The sequence below is a fragment of the Dendrobates tinctorius genome, unplaced genomic scaffold (genome assembly GCF_039654945.1).
Source record: "Dendrobates tinctorius isolate UK_male_01 unplaced genomic scaffold, ASM3965494v1 ptg000063l, whole genome shotgun sequence".
Lineage (NCBI taxonomy): Eukaryota > Metazoa > Chordata > Amphibia > Anura > Dendrobatidae > Dendrobates > Dendrobates tinctorius.
Genome location: NW_027361731.1, coordinates 2,319,087 through 2,338,505, shown reverse-complemented (window position 1 = coordinate 2,338,505; position 19,419 = coordinate 2,319,087). Strand labels below are relative to the sequence as shown.

Sequence of the window (19,419 nt, the reverse complement as noted above, 5' to 3'; positions counted from 1 at the left end):
CCCACCTGGGGTGAAGTACAAGTCCCCCTGTACCTGCCGGTCGGGTGACCTTTCATTGACCCTGGCCACCCGACCCGCAGGAGCGCGATCTCCCCATGATGCCACATAGGCGTCACAAGTCTGATTGACACTGACTTTCATGATGCCTACATGGCGTGAAAGGTCATGAAAGGGTTACATGGATTTCCCTCTAGTTGCACAAGGGTGAAAGAGGGGAGAGCTTTGCTAAACACCTGTTGTCCAAGTCTCAGGAATTCCACTACTTCAAGTCACAAGGATCAGACAGATTCTATGAGTGAGGACTAAGAGGTGCCAGATGGATTGACCAGTACCAGACATACTACAAGTGCCAGAAGAGCTGAAGATAGACATGCTGATGACCAGAGTCCAGCATAGTCTAACAAAGGAACTACAAACTGAAATATTTCAAAGTAAGAAAAATTGATGTATTTACGTCTTTTTCTAAGCAAAGTAGACTGAGATTTATGTCTTTAGATGAGTCTAACTTAGAAGTTTTATGGCTCAGCTTATATGCAGAATGTGAAATGGAAAATCTAAAGTTAGATTCTAAGCTGGTGTCCCTTAATAGAGAAAGAGATAAATTGAGAAATATTTTACAGTTGGTTGATGTATTTCACAAGTTTTTGTCAGAGAAATCCAAAAATGATTGTGTAGAAATAGTGTCAGATGATACTCGTGATATTCTTGAGATTGACTGTAATGTGGAGGTTGAACAAGATGTGAGACATGTGTCTGTAACAGCTACTGAAGGTGACCTTGTGTCTAATGACATAAAAAAATGGAGGAAACATGGGAGGAGATATAGAAACTGACGTATGAAGACGTGATGTAGGAACAGATGTACAAAGGCCACTTAAAATAGAAGACAACTTTGAAGCCTCAGAAGCCCAACTCCAAATTAAAGTTAGTAAAAATTAGTTAAAATTACACAAAATCATTCCTTCATATGATAGCAAAGTCCATGTGTGTAGAAATTCAGATTTATGAGAAGAATCAGTTTGTTTAAAATGTGGCTTTTGGAAACTTTGAAATACGTAGAAAATTACATATTTGTTATAAGCCCCATCAAATGATCCAAGAGTCCACAGAAAGAACTTCACAGAGTTAAAATTCAAAGTTCTGACCTCTCTGTAGAAAGACAAATGACATGTGAAATGTGATTTCTAAGAGTGACATGGGGAGTAAAGTGAAGACTGAATTATTGGAGCTCTTCAAACAATCCATTAGTATAAACATGGGAATGATAAATCAAGCTTTTCAGGACATTGTTGACAGAGAAATAAGATTTGGTTTAGGAATTGGCTAAAAGTATAATTATCTGTTGTATAAAAGTGTTATACAATGTATTTAGCTACTTGTAATTATTATATAGAGTATAATTCTGCAGTTCCATCCTTTTTGTAGATTTATATATTGAATTGTTTTGTTTCTCTATGAATTTGATATTTAATATTATCTTTCTTTTCTTAGAATTTTAATTTCAAAGCAGAATTTGATGAAAAAAACTTCTTATATGGAATTATGTCTTTATTTAAACAGAAAGTTGTACTAACTGCATGATTTTATATATTTAACACTTAAAAAGTATATATACTGTAACTAACTGAGTCATATTATATGTGAGTAACAGCCATGTAGGTTTTTTGTGTGCTGGTAATATTTTCTAATATTTTGCAGTAATTTCTTTGCACGATAACGTTACAGTATGACATGTGTGACAGCCGCAGCAGGTGATATTTGCACTTTGGGCTAATAATAAGGATACTGTACACACTATTTTCTGTCTGTGTAATGTAAAGCTTGTAGCCTCCGTGAGAAGAATTTCTGAGACTCAACTTTTGCAAGTCAAAGAAATTATTTAGGCCTCTTAAGCTTCAGGGTTCGGATACAATATTTATCTTATGTGTCCTTCTATCCAGAAAATGCTTCATAAAGTGTTATGTGTATTTTGGAAATATTCAAAGACGATATTAAACTTAAGCGTTTACAATGTGCATTGTTAATTAGGATACAATAATTTGAGTTATATACAGGGCTACAACTAGGAATTTCAGGGCCCCATACTGGCAAAATCTTTCGGGGGGCCCCTCGAGACTCCGCCCAGGCTTCACCCCAGCCCCCTCGAACTGTCCATAGTGAAAAGATTTTTTTAAGCTGCCACCACGACAAGGTAAACTTTTTTGGCCGGGCTCTACTCTGCTCTAACCTATTAAACATTTGTTAAAATATCCAATACAATTTAGGCATATTTTTTATTTATTTTTCAATTTTTAAAATATACAATAATATCACATACAGGGGACAATTCCACTGCACCATGACCAGACACCATATTACTACCACACAGTGACCTATAACACCACATGCAAGGAACAAATACCACCACACCATGGCCGGACAACATATTAACACCACATAATGACCAAATAATAGCACATACAAGGAACAAATACCGCCACACCATGGCCGGACAACATATTACCACCACATAGTGACTGAATACTACAATACTGATCAGTAATAAAAAAACACAATACTAAAATCACCATAAGTGCCATTATACACAGGAGATCTGTACTTAGTATGCAGTGTCTGTGTACAGGTATTACAGTGCTCACTGGTGACATTATACACAGGAGCTCTTTGTATAGTATATAGTGTATAGTTTCAGTGTACAGGTAGCACACTCACTCACCAGTGATGTCTCTAGTTGATTTCCTTCATCTTCGCTTTTAATCTTCATCCAGCACAGACCGCCATCACTTCATCCGGCCAGGGCTCGTCTCTGCAGAAAATAACACAGTTATCTAGAGCACCGCTTGCAAAACACATTAATTATTTTTTTCCCAAATTCTATCCTACACCAGATGAAGAAAAAAAGGCAACAATGTTGCTCTGCACAGTAACAGGACCGCCTCCCTCATTTAAAACAGTGTCCTCAAAAAATAAATTCATCAAGGCAGTAATAATATCCCTTAATTAGCCCCTATGGTAATAATATCCCCCATCCTGGCCCCCTTGTGTCTCATTCCTGGCTCTAACCATATGTTCTCCCATCCTGCCCCCATTTAATGTCCCATCCTGCCCCATTTGATCTCCACATCCTGCCCCATCTGTCCCATGATCCTGCCCCATCTGTCTCCATCCTGCCTCATGTTCCTGCTCCATCTGTTTCCATCCTGCCCCATGATCCTGCACCATGTGTCTCTATCCTGCCCCATGATCCTGACCCATCTGTCTCCATCCTGCCTGCCTCCATCCTGCCCCATGATCCTGCACCATCTGTCTCCATCCTACCCATATTCCTGCCCCATCTGTCTCCATCCTGCACCATGTCTCCATTCTGTCCCCGTGTCTCCCATCCTGCCTCCATGTCTCCCATCCTGCCTCCATGTCTCCAATCCTGCCCCAGTATCTCCATTCTGCCCCTTGTCTTTACTCTGCCCTGTGTCTCCATTCTGCCCCTTGTCTCCATTCTGCCACCCTGTCTCCATTCTGTCCCCCTGTCTCCATTCTGCCCCTTGTCTACATTCTGCCCCTTGTCTACATTATTTCCGTTTCTCCCATCCTGCCTCCATGTCTCCATTCTTCCCCCGTGTCTCCAATCCTGCCCCATCTGTTATGAGTTCATTTTCCCCTTCACCATTGAGGTCTGATGAACTCCCTCTTCTGGTGAAGGAAGGTAGTGAGGCTGATTACCAAGCACCTGAGCTGGGAGAGGATGACTGGGCGATGGGGAGCTCTGACTGGATATAAGGCAGCCGACGCCCTTCTGCCTCGCTGGTGATTTCTCTGTGGAATTCTAGGAGACCAGTCTGATTCCTGCTCCTCAAAAGCTAAGTTTTCTGCTTTGCCTTTTTGCATTTGTGTTTTGGTTTTAGTTTGCCTTGCTTTTCTGGATTCTGCCATTCCCTGCTGGGGTGAGCTGAATTCCTTTTTGTCGGTTTGCTCTGTCTTCAGAAAATACCTGAGTACTGACATAGTCTTTTTGAAGCCTAGCGTCTTCAGGGCCTTTTTCCCTGTCAGTCTGTTGGCTCTTATTTTGATAGGGTTTTTCGCGGATTGCAGACAGCAGCCTTCCTATCCTGTCCTATCTAGTTAGCTTGGGCCCCATCATTTGCTCAGTCTATCTTTCTATCTGTGTTAGTGTTTTTTCTTCTTGCTTCACCGTAATTATATGATGGGGGCTGCCTATTGCTTTGGGGTATGCTCTGGGGCAGTTTAGATTTCCCTTTCTGTCTTTAGGCTAGGCAGTTCTCCGGCTGTGATCGAGGGGTCTAGGGCATCGTAGGAACCCCCCACGGCTACTGTTAGTTGTTGTTGATAGGTTAAGGGGTCTGCAATCCGATAGCTGCCAACTTCTCTGGTTTTCTGGACTCAGCTAGCATTTCTGTTTTTGCCTCCTACGGTGACTCATTCATAACACCCATCTCTATTCTGCCCCTTGTCTCCATTCTGCCTCAGTGTCTCCCATCCTGCTCTCGTGTCTCCCATGCTGCCCCCCGTGTCTCCCATCCTGCCCTGTGTCTCCCATCCTGCCCCCGTGTCTCCCATCCTGCCCCGTCTCTATTCTGCCCCTTGTCTCCATTCTGCCTCAGTGTCTCCCATCCATCTCTCATGTCTCCCATCCTGCTCTCATGTCTCCCATCCTGCCCCCATGTATCCCATCCTGCCCCCGTGTCTCCCATCCTGCCCTGTGTCTCCCATCCTGCCCCCGTGTCTCCCATCCTGCCCCTGTGTCTCCCATCCTGCCCCCCATGCCTCCCATCCTGCCCACGTGTCTCCAATCCTGCCCCTCTGTCTCCAATCCTGGCCCCTGTCTCCAATCCTGCCCCCCTGTCTCCAATTCTGCTCCTTGTCTCCATTCTACCCCTGTGACTCCCATCCTACCCCCGTTTCTCCATTCTACTCCCGTGTCTCCATTCTGCTCCATATCTCCATTCTGCCCTGGGCAGGATAGAGGCACTTGGTCCATGTGCCGGTGAAACAAACTGTGGCTTGCGACTTTCAATTAAAAATAAAAAAAATCCTTTTCTCCTTACCTAGCCATTCTCCTGTGGCGATGATCTCTCCCAGTGTTTCAAGAGCACACTCGCCGGTGAATGACAATGACGTCATACGCCGGCAACCTGCATCTCGGACTGGCAGAATCCTGCCCCTTGGGCCTGATCAGCAGAAGAGACGGGGCCTGATGTGGGCCCCCTCTACAGATCGGGTCCCATACGCCAGTCAGGTCAGTAATGCCCTGATGGAAGACCTGATTATATAGCTATGGAAAAAATTAAGAGACCACCACATCAAAACCCTGCTATGGGCAGCCCATTCTCAAGACATGAACCCCATTGAAAACCTCTGGAATGTAATAAAGAGGATGATGGATAGTCACAAGCCATGAAACAAAGAAGAGCTGCTTAAATTTTTGCGCCAGAAGCAGTGTGAAAGACTGGTGGCAAGCATGCCAACACGCATGAAAGCTGTGATTAAAAATCATGGTTTTTCCACAAAATATTGATTTCAGAACTCTTCCTGAGTTAAAGCATTAGTATTGTTGTTTCTAAATGATTATGAACTTGTTTTCTTTGCATTATTTGAGGTCTGAAAGCACTGTTTTTTTTAAAATTTTGACTATTTTTCATTTGTCAGAAAAAAAATGCAAAATTTATTGCTTGCAAATTCGGAGAAATTTTATAATGGTTACATAGATGGTTACACATCTTCAGACAAATACATGGCACAAAACTGAATTTATACAGATTATTTGAAATAATTATTTCTAATTTTGGCTTTGATAAATGAATTATTTCATTAAATAATGTTTTTATATTAAGGGGAAAGGTGTTTTTGGTCCTGATTACATCATCACACTTTATTATTATCTCTTTTTCACACATATTAATAAAGAAGAAATATAAAGAAGGTACAATGGTATAACGATTTTGTAAAATAAGATGAAGTATTATAAAGAGTCTTTTCATTACACTAAAAAGGGGATTACATGCAAGGTGACATAACTTGATATTTTGGTAATACAAGGTTATGACAAATATTAAATCATTCAGATAATGGAAATATTAAGGGCCTGTGTTACTGAGAACATAATGACTTTGCATGCGTCATGAACATATAGCGGCCTTATTTTTATTTTCATTTTTATTCTTATTTTTCTTTTTCATTCTTAATTTTTATTTATATCTCAATCAATAAAAACATCAATATCTACTATATAATTGTCTAATTCTGTCTGTCTGTCTGTCTGTAATGGAAATCCTACCTTGCTGATTGGTCGCGGCAGTTAGGCCGCGTCATGTCATGTCTGAGTAGCCGTGAGTGTGGACCGGATATTCCTCACCCTGATCCTCCTTCCTACCACCATGCTGAGTGCCCGTAGACAACTGATCCCACACTAGGACACTCCGAAGAGCTGTTCACGTTTCCATTTATAGATTCGGGCCTCTCGTCCGGTCCACTCGAAGCAGTGCAACATGAGATCGCATGTAGCGATGCCCAAATATTTAAGCAGCCACGTTCACACGAAGGTGACGGTGGGAATATGTCACAAGAGGTGGATGATGATGAAACACAATTGCCAGAAAGTCAGGAACAGGACCAAGGTGCGGAAGTGGAAGACGAGCTGGTGGATGATATAGTAACTGACCCAACCTGGCAGGAGAACCTCTGGCTAATAACTTGGTAAAGCCTATATTATTAGCCCAAAGTGCAAATATCACCTGCTGCGGCTGTCAGACATGTCATACTGTAAAGTTATCATGCAAAGAAATAACAACAAAATATTAGAAAATATTACCAGCACACAAAAAAACCTACATGGGTGTTACTCACATATAATATGATTCAGTTAGTTATGAATACTTTTTAAGTGTTAAATTTATAAAAACATGCAGTTACTACAACGTTCTGTGTAAAGACAAATCCATATGAGTTTTTTTTTTATCATATTCTGAGATAATTCTTCTTGATCGTTATATGGTTGAGTCCCCTATAATCGATACAGGGTCAAAATGAGCCATCCTTTTTATTCACAAGGAAGAATCCAGCTCTGCCCGGTGAGGGTGACGTTTGGACAAAGGCCCTGGCTAGATTCTCTATAATATAGTCGGACATGGCTCGGGTCCCAACCTGTGACAGCAGGTAGATTCGATCATGAGTAGGCTATGCGCCTAAAAGTTGGATTGGACAGTCGGACGGCCTCTAACGTGGCAGCATTTCAACCTCCTTTTTCTCGAACGCATCAGCATACGTCCAACAGGCATCCCAGGAAAAATAGATGTAGAGGCCGGAGGTCGAGTACGACGAATGGGAACTAGAAAAATCTTGTGGCACTCTTGTCCCTAATGTTGTACTTGTCCGGATTATCAACCCAAGACAGGCTCGAGTTTTTGCAGCCATAACAGACCTAGAAGCAGAGGGTGAGACAGACCTGACAGCACATAAGAGGAATCTTCTCCGAGTGTAACATTCCTGCCTGAAGTTTCACAGGCTCAGTAACAAAAAAAATTGTTTCGGAAAGAGGTTTTCCATCCACAGGTGAAACCAACGGATCCAGTAGACCCTGGATCTGGATTTTATATCTCTCGACAATGCCCTGTTGGATTAGATTACTTTCAGAACCAGAGTCCAGGTAGGCTGACTCAACAAGATGGATGTTGCCACAGGAAAAGGATAGAGACAGAGTCAGCAATGGACAGGGGTGATTCTAGTCCAGGGTGTCCTCTCCAACAGACCTTAGGCTCTGGAGTTTCCTGGTTTCTCTGGGCAAGAGCAGATTATATGCTCAGGACTGTCACAATAAAAGGCAGATATACAGATTGGCATGGCTGGAGCAGGTGGGCATGGCTGATATTCAGGTAGGTAAACGGCCTGGAAGATATAACACAGGCAGGATATACAGGACAGGTATACTGGGAAACGAGCAAGGCAAGCATGCAAGGCAAAACTGTCATGTTGCTCAGACACTTCCCATCAGGTGGAAGTGCCTTAAATAATATGTGTCCCCAGCCATTGGAGAGGGTGGGATCGCACGTGCACTCTAAGCACAGTGCTCAGGTATCTGTGAGCTGTACATAGACCCTGGGCAGCAGCAGGAATACGGTGAGGGAGTGTAGGGCCCCGGCGGTAAGTAAGTTGGAATCCCTAATGGGAAACAGGGGACCGGCCCTACATAATATGTAATATTCAATAAAATATTTAAAAAACTTGGAACTTTAGGAAAACTTATTTCAACAAATTAAGGAAAGAGCTTAATCATGTAGACTGGGACGATGCCATAGTAACTGGGGGATGTGACGAAAATGCATTTAATCTTAATTATCCATTTATTTACAGTAAGCCAGGAGGCATAGAATGTTATCTATATGCTGACTTTTGAATTTGTGTGTTTGTTTCATCAGTTCATAGAATCATAGAGTGGTAGAGTTGGACGGGACCTCTTGGACCATCTGGTCCAACCCCCTGCTCAAAGCAGGATTCACTAAATCATCCAAGAAAGATGCCTGTCCAGCCTCTGTTTGAAGACTTCCATTGAAGGAGAGCTCACCACCTCTCGTGGCAGCCTGTTCCACTCATTGATCACTCTAACTGTCAAGAAGTTTCTCTAATATCTAATCTGTGTCTCCTCCCATTCAGTTTCATCCCATTGCTTCTAGTCTTTCCTTGTGCAAATGAGAATAAAGATGATCCTTCTACAAGGTGACAGCCCTTGAGATATTTGTAGACAGCTATTAAGTCATAGAATCATAGAGTTGGAAGGGACCTCCTGGGCCATCTGGTCCAATCCCCTGCTCAAAGCAGGATTCGCTAAATCATCCCAGTCAGATGTCTGTCCAGCCTCTGTTTGAAGACTTCCATTGAAGGAGAACTCACCACTTCTCGTAGCAGCTTGTTCCACTCATTGATCACTCTAACTGTCAAAATGTTTTTTCTAATATCTAATCTGTGTCTTCTCCCATTTAGTTTCATTCCATTGCTTCTAGTCTTTCCTTGTGCAAATGAGAATAAAGTTGATCCTTCTACAATGTGACAGCCCTTGAGATATTTGTAGACAGCTATTAAGTCTCCTCTCAGTCTTCTCTTTTGCAAACATTCCCAAATCCTGCAACCTTTCCTCATAAGACAGGGTTTGCAGACCGGTCACCATTCTGGTCGCTCTTTTCTGAACTTGCTCCAGTTTGTTGATGTCTTTTTTAAAATGTGGTGCCCAAAACTGGACAAAATATTCCAGATGAGGTCTGACCAAAGAGGAGTAGAGGGAAATAATGACTTCACGTGATCTAGACTGTATGCTTCTGTTAATACATCCTAGAATTGCATTTGCCTTTTTTGCTGCTGCATCACACTGTTGACTCATATTCAGTCTGTGATCTATTAGTATACCCAAGTCTTTTTCACATGTGCTGTTGCTTAGCCCTATTCCTCCCATTCTGTATATGCTTTTTTCATTTTTATTGCCCAGATGTAGTACTTTGCATTTTTCCCTGTTAAAAACCATTCTGTTAGTTGCTGCCCACTTCTCCAGTTTATTTATATCTTTTTGAATCCTCTCTCTCTCTTCTCTAGTATTAGCTATCCCTCCTAGCTTTGTGTCATCAGCAAATTTAATCAGTTTACCCTCAATTCCTTCATCTAAATCGTTGATAAAGATGTTGAACAATACAGGGCCCAGGACAGAGCCCTGTGGTACCCCACTTGAGACATTCTTCCAACTGGATGTGCAGCCATTTACGACCACTCTTTGGGTCCGATCACTAAGCCAGTTATGAATCCACCTAACAGTTGCTTTGTCCATTCCATACTTAGTCATTTTTTCAATAAGGATTGTATGAGATACTTTGTCAAATGCTTTGCTGAAGTCAAGATATACTATATCTACAGCATTTCCTTGATCCACCCAATCAGTGATTCCATCATAGAAGGAAATTAAGTTAGTCTCCTCTCAGTCTTCTCTTTTGCAAGGTAAACATTCCCATATTCTGCAACCGTTCCTCATAGGATGCTAATAATTGTATCCCAGGATCAAATACATATGCTCATAAATATAGTGCCATTACCTGGGTAAAAGAAGATAGCTGTAGTGACCCCATATCTTCTTTTACCCAGGTAATGGCACCATATTTATGAGCATATGTATTTGATCCTGGGATACAATTATTAGGGTAAGGGCTGTATCCTCTACCTTTAGAGAGTGGGGTTTTGCATTGGGGTTTATAGCACACTAGCTGAAGAGCATGGCGCTGCTCGGGCATAGTAACTAACTGTAGTTAGTTATAGCAAATAATTATCCTCCATCCCATAGTCCCGTGCCCATATACCCATCATACATATCCACCATCCCATAGGCCCGTGCCCATATACCCATCATACATATTCGCCATCCCATAGTCGAGTGCCCATATACCCATCACACATCCTTCATCTCATAGTCCCGTGCCTATATACCCATCATACATATCCTCCATCACATAGTCCCGTGCCCATATACCCATCACACACCCTCCATCCCATAGTCAACCATTATGACATCATAATGAGCGGCGGGGCTTGCAACCTATGACGACATCAGCGTCACCATGGCAACCATTGTGACATCATAATGAGGGGAGGGGCTTGATACGCGCACACTTTTTCCCCAGTATGTAGCTAGGGGCAAAATTGTTTAGTGAACTGGAATGCGCGGGGTTAAAATTTCGGCTCACAACATAGCTTAGGACGCTCTCGGGGTCCAGATGTGTGACTGTGCCAAATTTTGTGGCTGTAGCTGCGACGGTGCGATGCCTATCCCGGACATACACACACACACACACACACACACTTGAGCTTTATATATTAGATATGCTTGATGAATAAATCCTTGAATCCGTACCCCTGCACCCTCTTAGGAGTTCTCTAATTTTGACAGAATTGTTCCTACATCTCCACTAGTGACAATGTTGTACCAGCACACTGCACTTTATCTTGCATTTGGTATTAAATTGATTGTGTACATCATTAAGCATTTCTACTATTAATAATTTATATCAGCATATTGTCCCTTCTCTGCTTTTTGTATCATAATCATTGTGCATTTGATACTAGCTCTAGTGGTCCTACTTTATTCATTTTTACTCCCACTTTTTATTCATTTTCAACAACCTTGTGCTTCTTCCTTCCCCCCCAATTTTTTTGGAGGTTGTTTTGCTCTGTCTTTTTTAAGTTTTTATGCATATTTATTGATTGTTATAAATAAACATTTATTTTTTAAACTTACATTACTCTAGTTGTAATCTCTTCTTATCTGGCGGCCACCAAACGCAATAGACTGTGTTGATAAACCAATAACCCAAAGTAAAACAATATACACTGGGATGTCCAAAAACATGAAGATACTTTATTGATACCAAAACATATACAGGAATGATTATAAAAGCAATTAAAAGCAGACAAGAAGGTAGGGGGAATACATTTTATAACAAAGCACAATCACCATGTCATAATAAACAACGTAAAAAAGACTGACTCCGAAAATAGCAAAAGTGCATGCAAAAATGTAACTCCAATAAACAAGGGTTCCCCAAAGGCCCAGATAAGCAATAGTGCAGGTTGACGTAAATGTAAAATACACTAAGGTGCCTGTAAGGATAATATGAACCCAGTGTAACATAGGAGGGCAAGATATAAATCCCTTATCAAAGTGTTAAATATAAATTATTCATCAGAACCACAAGGAATGAAACCCTCAATATGAAGTCGGAAGAGGGAGAGAGTCACGGACCCCACGTGTTACGCCACAGCAATGTACCTTCCTCAAGGGTAAGAGTCTTTATTGATGACACCAAACTATGCAAGTTATTAAAAACTGACCTGGACAGTACAATATTACAAAATGATCTTAATACGATGTCTGAATGGGCAAACACTTGGCAAAAGAGATTAAATACTGATAAATGTAGAGTAATGTACCTAGGTCAGAGTAATCCTACTGCTGCATATACATTAAATGGAAGCATACTCAGGACTACAGAACAGGAGAAGGACTTGAGTATTCTGATTACAATTAAAGAGAGCAGCAGTACTCAATGTCAAGAAGAAGCCGCAAAAGCAAACAAGACTTTAGGGTGCATAAAAAGAGAGATGTGATCCCAATGTATTGTCACCCATCTATTAGTCACATCACAAGATTCAGCTTTAGGATCCATGTTCTTAAAAAATATTCAGAAGTTAAAGTGTGACTCTGAGTCATTTCTCTACTTCATCTAAGGGGTTTACCTTGCTTGGTAAAATCCAGATGTATTCTTGTAATGAGTCTTTTAGATCCCCCCAGCACCTTTTCCTCCTGCCACTGTTAGGTTTCTAGGAGGTGATACTTGGTCATTTTATTTTTGGTTCTCCTTAGCTTGATTTCTTTGCCCTATATGAAAGTGTTAGTTTTTCAGATACAGTTTTCGCAACCTACTTCCCACTTTCCTTTCCTCTTATTGACAGTGTCATGCAGCCTCCTCTCTGGTTCCTCAGGAGTTATTAGAAACCCCTCAATGGCCTATTAGGAAGCTAGGTCCAAATTGGTGTTTTTAGTTGTTGCAGCTAGGTCCTTTCTAATGTGTTGGGTGTAGTTGCAGCATTCTTCCCTTTGTGGGTTCTCCAGTGGCTATCAAGACGTGCTTTCTGGTTAAAACATTTCTCATATTCTGAACATGAAAAAGGCTTCTCCTTTGTGTGATTCCTCTGGTGTCTAACAAGATGTGATTTCAAGTTAAAAAAAATCGCCCTCACTCTAAACAAGTTTAACCTTAATGTGAATTTTCTGATGTGCGATAAGATATGATTTCTGTATAAAAATTTTCCCACATTCTGAACATGAATAAGGATTCTCCCCTGTGTGGGTTCTCTGGTGGCTATCAAGATTCGCTTTCCAGTTAAAATATTTCCCACATTCTGAACATGAATAAGGCTTCTCCCTTGTGTGGATTCTCTGGTGCTTACAAAAATTTGATTTCTGGTTAAAACATTTTCCACAATCTGAACATGAAAATGGCTTCTCCCCTGTGTGGGTTCTCTGATGTTTGATAAGACTTGATTTCTCTGTAAAATATTTGCCACATTCTGAACATGAATAAGGCTTTTCCCCTGTGTGAGTTCTCTGATGCTTGATAAGGTTTGATTTCTCTCTAAAATATTTGCCACATTCTGAACATGAATAAGGTTTCTCCCCTGTGTGAGTTCTCTGATGTTTGATAAGACTTGATTTCACTGTAAAACATTTCCCACATTCTGAACATGAAAAAGACTTCTCCCCTCTGTGAGTTCTCTGGTGGCTATCAAGATTTGTTTTACATTTAAAACATTTGCCACATTCCGAACAGGAAAAAGGCTTCTCCACTGTGTGAGTTCTTTGATGTCTGATAAAGTTTGATTTGTCTGTAAAACATTTTCCACATTCAGAACATGAAAATGGCTTCTCCCCTGTGTGGGTTCTCTGGTGGCTATCAAGATGCGCTTTCCGGTTAAAATATTTACCACATTCTGAACATGGAAATGGCTTCTCCCCTGTGTGGGTTCTCTGGTGGCTCTCAAGATGCGCTTTCCGGTTAAAATTTTTCCCACATTCTGAACACGAATAAGGCTTCTCCCCTCTGTGGGTTCTCTGGTGGATATCAAGATGCTCTTTCCATTTAAAACATTTCCCACATTCTGAACATGAAAAAGGTTTCTCCCCTGTGTGAGTTCTTTGATGTCTGATAAAATTTGACTTCTGGTTAAAACATTTCCCACACTTGGAACAAGAAAATCTATTCTCTGCTGTGTGAATTTTTTGATGTTTTAAAAAAGACTTTTCACGGGGAAATCGATTTCCACATTCTGAAAGTGAAAATGGCTTCTTTGCTTTAGGAGGAATTTTTGTCTTAATGCTTATTTTGTGACTTTGATTTTCCTTAATAGCTGGTAAAGAATCAAAAGACAGGACCTGTTTCAATGGATCAGATGATACATCTTTGCAGTGAAGGGATGATGTTATATCTGAGGTAATTGCATCCACTTCCATTGTATTCTTTAAGATCTTTGGATCATCTGATTTAAAAATTGAAGATGTCAGCTGTCTCTCCAATCTCCTGTTACAGTCATCTGCCAAGAATAAAAACAATTATTATTTTTTAATAAAATATCCTTGAAATTTATATTTTTGAACATTTCTACTTAACTTGCCACTTTTATGGACAGTTTATTTAAAAATATTGAATCATTCACAGTCTAGAATCAAAGAATCAGAGTTGGAAGTGACCTCCTGGGCCATCTGGTCCAACCCCCTGCTCAAAGCAGGATTCACTAAATCATTCCAGACAGATGTCTGCCCAGCCTCTGTTTGAAGACTTCTATTGAAGGAACGCTCACCACCTCTCATGGCAGCCTGTTCCACTCATTGATCAAACTGTAAAAAAGTTTTTTCTAATATCTAATCTGTCTCCTCCCATTCAGTTTCATCTCATTGCTTCTAGTCTTTCCTTGTGCAAATGAGAATAAAGATGATACTTCTACAATGTCACAGCCCTTGAGATGTTTGTAGACAGCTATTAAGTCTCCTCTCAGTCTTCTCTTTTACAAGCTAAACATTCCCAAATTCTGCAACCTTTCCTCATAAGACAGGGTTTGCAGACCGGTCACCATTCTGGTCGCTCTTTTCTGAACTTGCTCCAGCTTGTTGATGTCTTTTTTAAAATGTGGTGCCTAAAACTGGACACAGTATTCCAGATGAGGCCTGACCAAAGAGGAGTAGAGGGCAATAATGATTTCATGTGATCTAGACTGTATGCTTCTGTTAATACATCTTAGAATTGCATTTGCCTTTTTCCTGCTGCATCACACTGTTGACTGATATTCAGTCTGTGATCTATTAGTATGCCCAAGTCTTTTTCACATGTGCTGTTGCTTAGCCCTATTCCTCCCATTCTGTGATGAGGTCAGCTTACGCTGAGTCGAGTTCTTTAGAGTGGACCCTCTGGGTCGTGGCACCCACCCACCTAGAGTGAGCTGACCTTGTGAGGAACCACCCCCTATACAGGGAGTGTCAGGGGCAAGACCAAGGGGGTGAGCCACCACGACTGCTGGGACCAGACGGCCGGCTCAAGTAGACACTAGGTACGAGTGTCTGACGACAAAGGACGTGCAGGAAACAAGACAAGACAATACGTGAATCCAAGGTATCTTCATTAAGGCTTTCAGGATAACATTAAGTGCAAAACGTGATAACAGGCAAACACAGCAAGGTGCGTGCGTGGCACGCCAAGGTCCACAGCATGGTACGTGCCAGAAGATAAGCCCGGTTACCGGCAAGGACACGATGGCATCGGACTCCGGACAGCTGGCAAGGATCAGGGAATCAGGCTGCGTACACCAGCTCCGGACATCAGGCCGCAGTCTTCATGCTTACGATTTCTGGCAGTGATGGCACGTTCCGGGAATCGAGCAGGCAAACCAGGGTACAGGCAAGGAGGCACGACAGATCTCCAGACATGGTGCGTGTTATGGAACATGCCGAGGTCCAAGGCAAGATTCCAGGCAGGGTGCATGCTAGGGGCACACCAGAGTCCAGGGCAAGGTGCAAGGTGCGTGTGTAGGGGACACGCCAGGTTCAACGTGCAAAGTACGGTGCGTGTGTAGGGGACATGCCAGGGTTCAAAGTCCAAGGCAAGGTCCTGCGCGTGCCGAGGGACACGCCAGGGACAGGGCTCAAGGCAGAGTCCTGTGCGTGCAGAGGGGCACGCCAGGGTCAAGGTTCAAGGCAGAATCCTGCGCGTGCAGAGGGGCACACCAGGGTCAGTGTTCAAGGCAGAGTCCTGCACATGCAGAGGGGCACACCAGGGTCAGGGTTAAAAGCAGAGTCCTGCGCGTGCAGAGGGGCACGCCAGGGTATAGGCTAGGACCTGTGCGTGTTAGAGGGCACGACAGGGTACATGGCAAGACCTGCACGTACTTTTACAGAAGCACTGGGAGGTATGCGACGGGGCAGGCGAGGGCCTGCGTGTGCTAATAGAGGAGCACACAAACACAGTGCAGAGACAGCGTGGGTGCAAGGAAGCACAGAGAGCACGGCTGGGGCACTGGCTAGCTGGTCAGGCTGCAGCACAGACAGGCGGGCAAGACTCCAGCGAACCCGGCTGGGGCATAACAGGCGACACAGCTGTCACTGACCGACGAGCACGGCTGAGGCACAAGCAGGTGGGCACGGCTAGGGCGGGCATAGTTGAGGCACAAACAGGAGGCTAGGAAGGCCAGGCGCATGAAAAGAGCACACGAATAAACAAGGCAAGGCAACGCAAGAAACAAGGCAAGGCAAGGCGAGAAACAAGGTAAGACAAGATACAGGGCAAGGAGCAGAACGTAGGCAGAAACAGAGTCAGGTCAGAGCGAGAACAGAGCTAGCAGCGGAGTGTAGGCCGAAACCCAGAGCCGGGTCAAGGGGGAGACCTTGAGACTAGCCCCGGAATGTGCTAGAGAGCACAAAAGGTAAAAGAGGAGGAATGGTGCATGTGCCAGGAGGCACAACAGAGCACCATAAGTAAAAGGAGAGGAATGGTGTGTGTGCCAGAAGGCACTACAGAGCACCATAGGTAAGAGAGGAGTGGTGCGTGTGCCAGGAGGCATAACAGAGCACCATAGGTAAGAGAGGAGGAATGGTGCGTGTGCCAGGAGGCACAACAGAGCACCATAGGTAAGAGCAAGGAAGAACAAGCAAACACAGAGAACATAGGAAGGACCACAAGGCAAAGCATAGCAAAGGCAAGACATGGCAAGGCAGGCAATGCAGAGAACACAGGAAGGACAAGGCAAAGCACAACAAGTACAAAACATGGCACAAAGGACAAACACAAGACAAGGCACAGGACAAGAGGCCGAGTACAAGCACAGAGCGTGTGCAGAGACGCACTACAGGGCCGAGTACAGGGGCACAGAATACAGAGAGCGGCCGAGCAGACCAAGCAGCCATGCAGGGAAGCAACATGATACTCAGGCCCAGACCATAGGAAGGGGCGGTCTGATATAGGGCATTAGCACCTGCACTTCTGGGTCAGGACCAGGGGAGAACATCCGGTTCAGATCCTCCAGGATTATAGAGAGCGTTGCTAGATCAGACTGGGCTGGACTATAGAGAAGGTCACATGATCATGGGCTCCACAAACACTGAGAGGTTAGCTGGGTCAGGCAGTGCTGGAACATAGGAAAGGTCACATGATCAGGGGTTCCAGGAATACAGAGAGGATTGCAGAATCAGAGCAGAGATGGATGATTACCTATCAACAGCATGCAGCTATGAGGTAAGGCGCGCGTGCACACTGCTCCAGGCATCTCGCAGCACAACAGTCACGAGGTGCGTGTGCACACTGCTTCCAGGGATCTTGCAGCATGTGACATAACGAGCATGAGAATTCAGTGCACGTGTACACTGCTCCAGGGGTCATGCGGCACAACAGACATGGCGGGCATGACAGGAATAACGGACATGGCGGGCATGACACATTCTGTATATGCTTTTTTCATTTTTATTGCCCAGATGTAGTACTTTGCATTTTTCCCTGTTAAAAACCATTCTGTTAGTTGCTGCCCACTACTCCAGTTTATTTATATCTTTTTGAATCCTCTCTCTCTCTTCTCTAGTATTAGCTATCCCTCCTAGCTTTGTGTCATCAGCAAATTTAATCAGATTACCCTCAATTCCTTTATCTAAATCATTGATAAAGATGTTGAACAATACAGGGCCCAGGACAGAGCCCTGTGGTACCCCACTTGAGACATTCTTCCAACTGGATGTGCAGTCATTTATGACCACTCTTTGGGTCCAATGACTAAGCCAGTTATGAACCCACCTAACAGTTGCCTTGTCCATTCCATACTTAGTCATTTTTTCAATAAGGATGGTGTGAGATACTTTGTCAAATGCTTTGATGAAGTCAAGATATACTGTATCTACCGCATTTCCCTGATCCACCCAGTCAGTGATTCTGTCAAAGAAGGAAATTAAATTAGTCTGACATGCCTTATCAGTTACAAACCCATGCTGGCTCGGTTTAATCACGTCTTTCTTATCTAGGTACTTACATACATGTTGTTTAATAATTTGTTCAAAGATCTTTCCTGGTATAGAAGTCAGACTCACCAGCCTATAGTTGCCTGGGTCCACCTTCTTCCCCTTTTTGAAGATAGGAACAACATTTGCTCTTCTCTAGTCTTCTGGGACGTCTCCTGTTCTCCAAGAATTTTCAAAGATTATGGAGAGTGGTTCAAATATGTATTCTGCTATCTCCTTCAGTACTCTGGGGTGTAATTCATCTGGACCTGGAGACTTGAATTCATTTAGGTCAGATAAGTGTTTCCTCACTATCTTTCTATTTATAGATATCCTGGGTTCTTCTATTCCCTTAATAGGACAGTGAAGAACGGTTGATGTTAAATTTCCTTTCTGAGAGAAAACATGCAAAATAGGAATTTAAAAGTTCGGCCTTCTCAATATCCTGTCTTACCATTTCATCATTTTCATCTTGTAAAAATCCTATAGCATCTTTGACTTTTCTTTTACTTTTGACATATCCGCAAAATCCTTTATTTTTGCTTTTGACGTCTCTTGCAAGCCTCAATTCATTGTCAGCTTTAGTAATCTGATTCATGCCCTGCAGGTTCTGCAGACAGCATTATATTCTTCTTTAGATATGCCTCCCCTCTTTCCATTTTCATAAACATTTCTTTCTTCCTTTTTAGCATGTGCTTAAGTTCTGTGTTCATCCATTCTGGTTTCCTTAAATGCTTCCTATTCTTCCCTCTTTTCGGAATTAACAATTGTGCTTTGAGAATTTCATTTTTCAAGATTTCCCATCCTTCCTGCACATTTTTGTCGTTAAGGATATCCAGCCATTGGATCCCTCCAATTCTCTTTCTAAATCCCTTAAAATCTGCCTTTCTGAAATCTAGCTTTGACATCTGAGTCTTCACAGGTCTTCCTCCTCTAGTTATCCAAAATTCTAAAATAGCATGGTCGCTACCTCCTAGGGTCCCAGCCACTTTTACCTCCTCAACCATTTCCTCCCTGTTTATGAGGATTAGATCCAAGGTAGCAGATTCCCTTGTTTTCTCCCCTATGCTTTGGAGGATAAAGTCAGGAAGAAAGGATAAGAATTTCCTTGACCTGTTAGTTTTGCCTGAGAGAGATTCCCAACAAATGTCTGGATAGCTGAAATCTCCCATGACAGCTATGTCATTTTTTGGAGAACTTGGCCATTTGATGCATAAGGAGTTCATTCATATCTTCAGGTTGCATAGGCGGCCTGTAGTAAATGCCTACAATGGTGTCCTTTCCATTGTTCTGTCCTTGTATTCTTACCCAGTTTCCACAGAACTCCCAGTCTCTGGAGCTTCAGTCTC

General features: G+C 42.8%; 2 protein-coding genes across 8 annotated transcripts in view; one reads left to right on the top strand and one right to left on the bottom strand.

Annotated features, from left to right (window-relative positions):
• LOC141094149 (uncharacterized) overlaps positions 1-19,419 on the top strand; it is a 454,882-nt gene that overhangs the window by 62,060 nt on the left and 373,403 nt on the right. The window lies entirely within an intron of this gene.
• The window catches only part of LOC141094164 (uncharacterized), a 46,285-nt gene continuing 38,245 nt past the window's right edge, over positions 11,380-19,419 (bottom strand). The window contains exon 7 of the mRNA XM_073579916.1: positions 11,380-14,133. Coding sequence (XP_073436017.1) covers positions 12,785-14,133 — 1,349 coding nt within the window. The 3' untranslated portion in view covers positions 11,380-12,784. The remainder of the gene's footprint in view (positions 14,134-19,419) is intronic.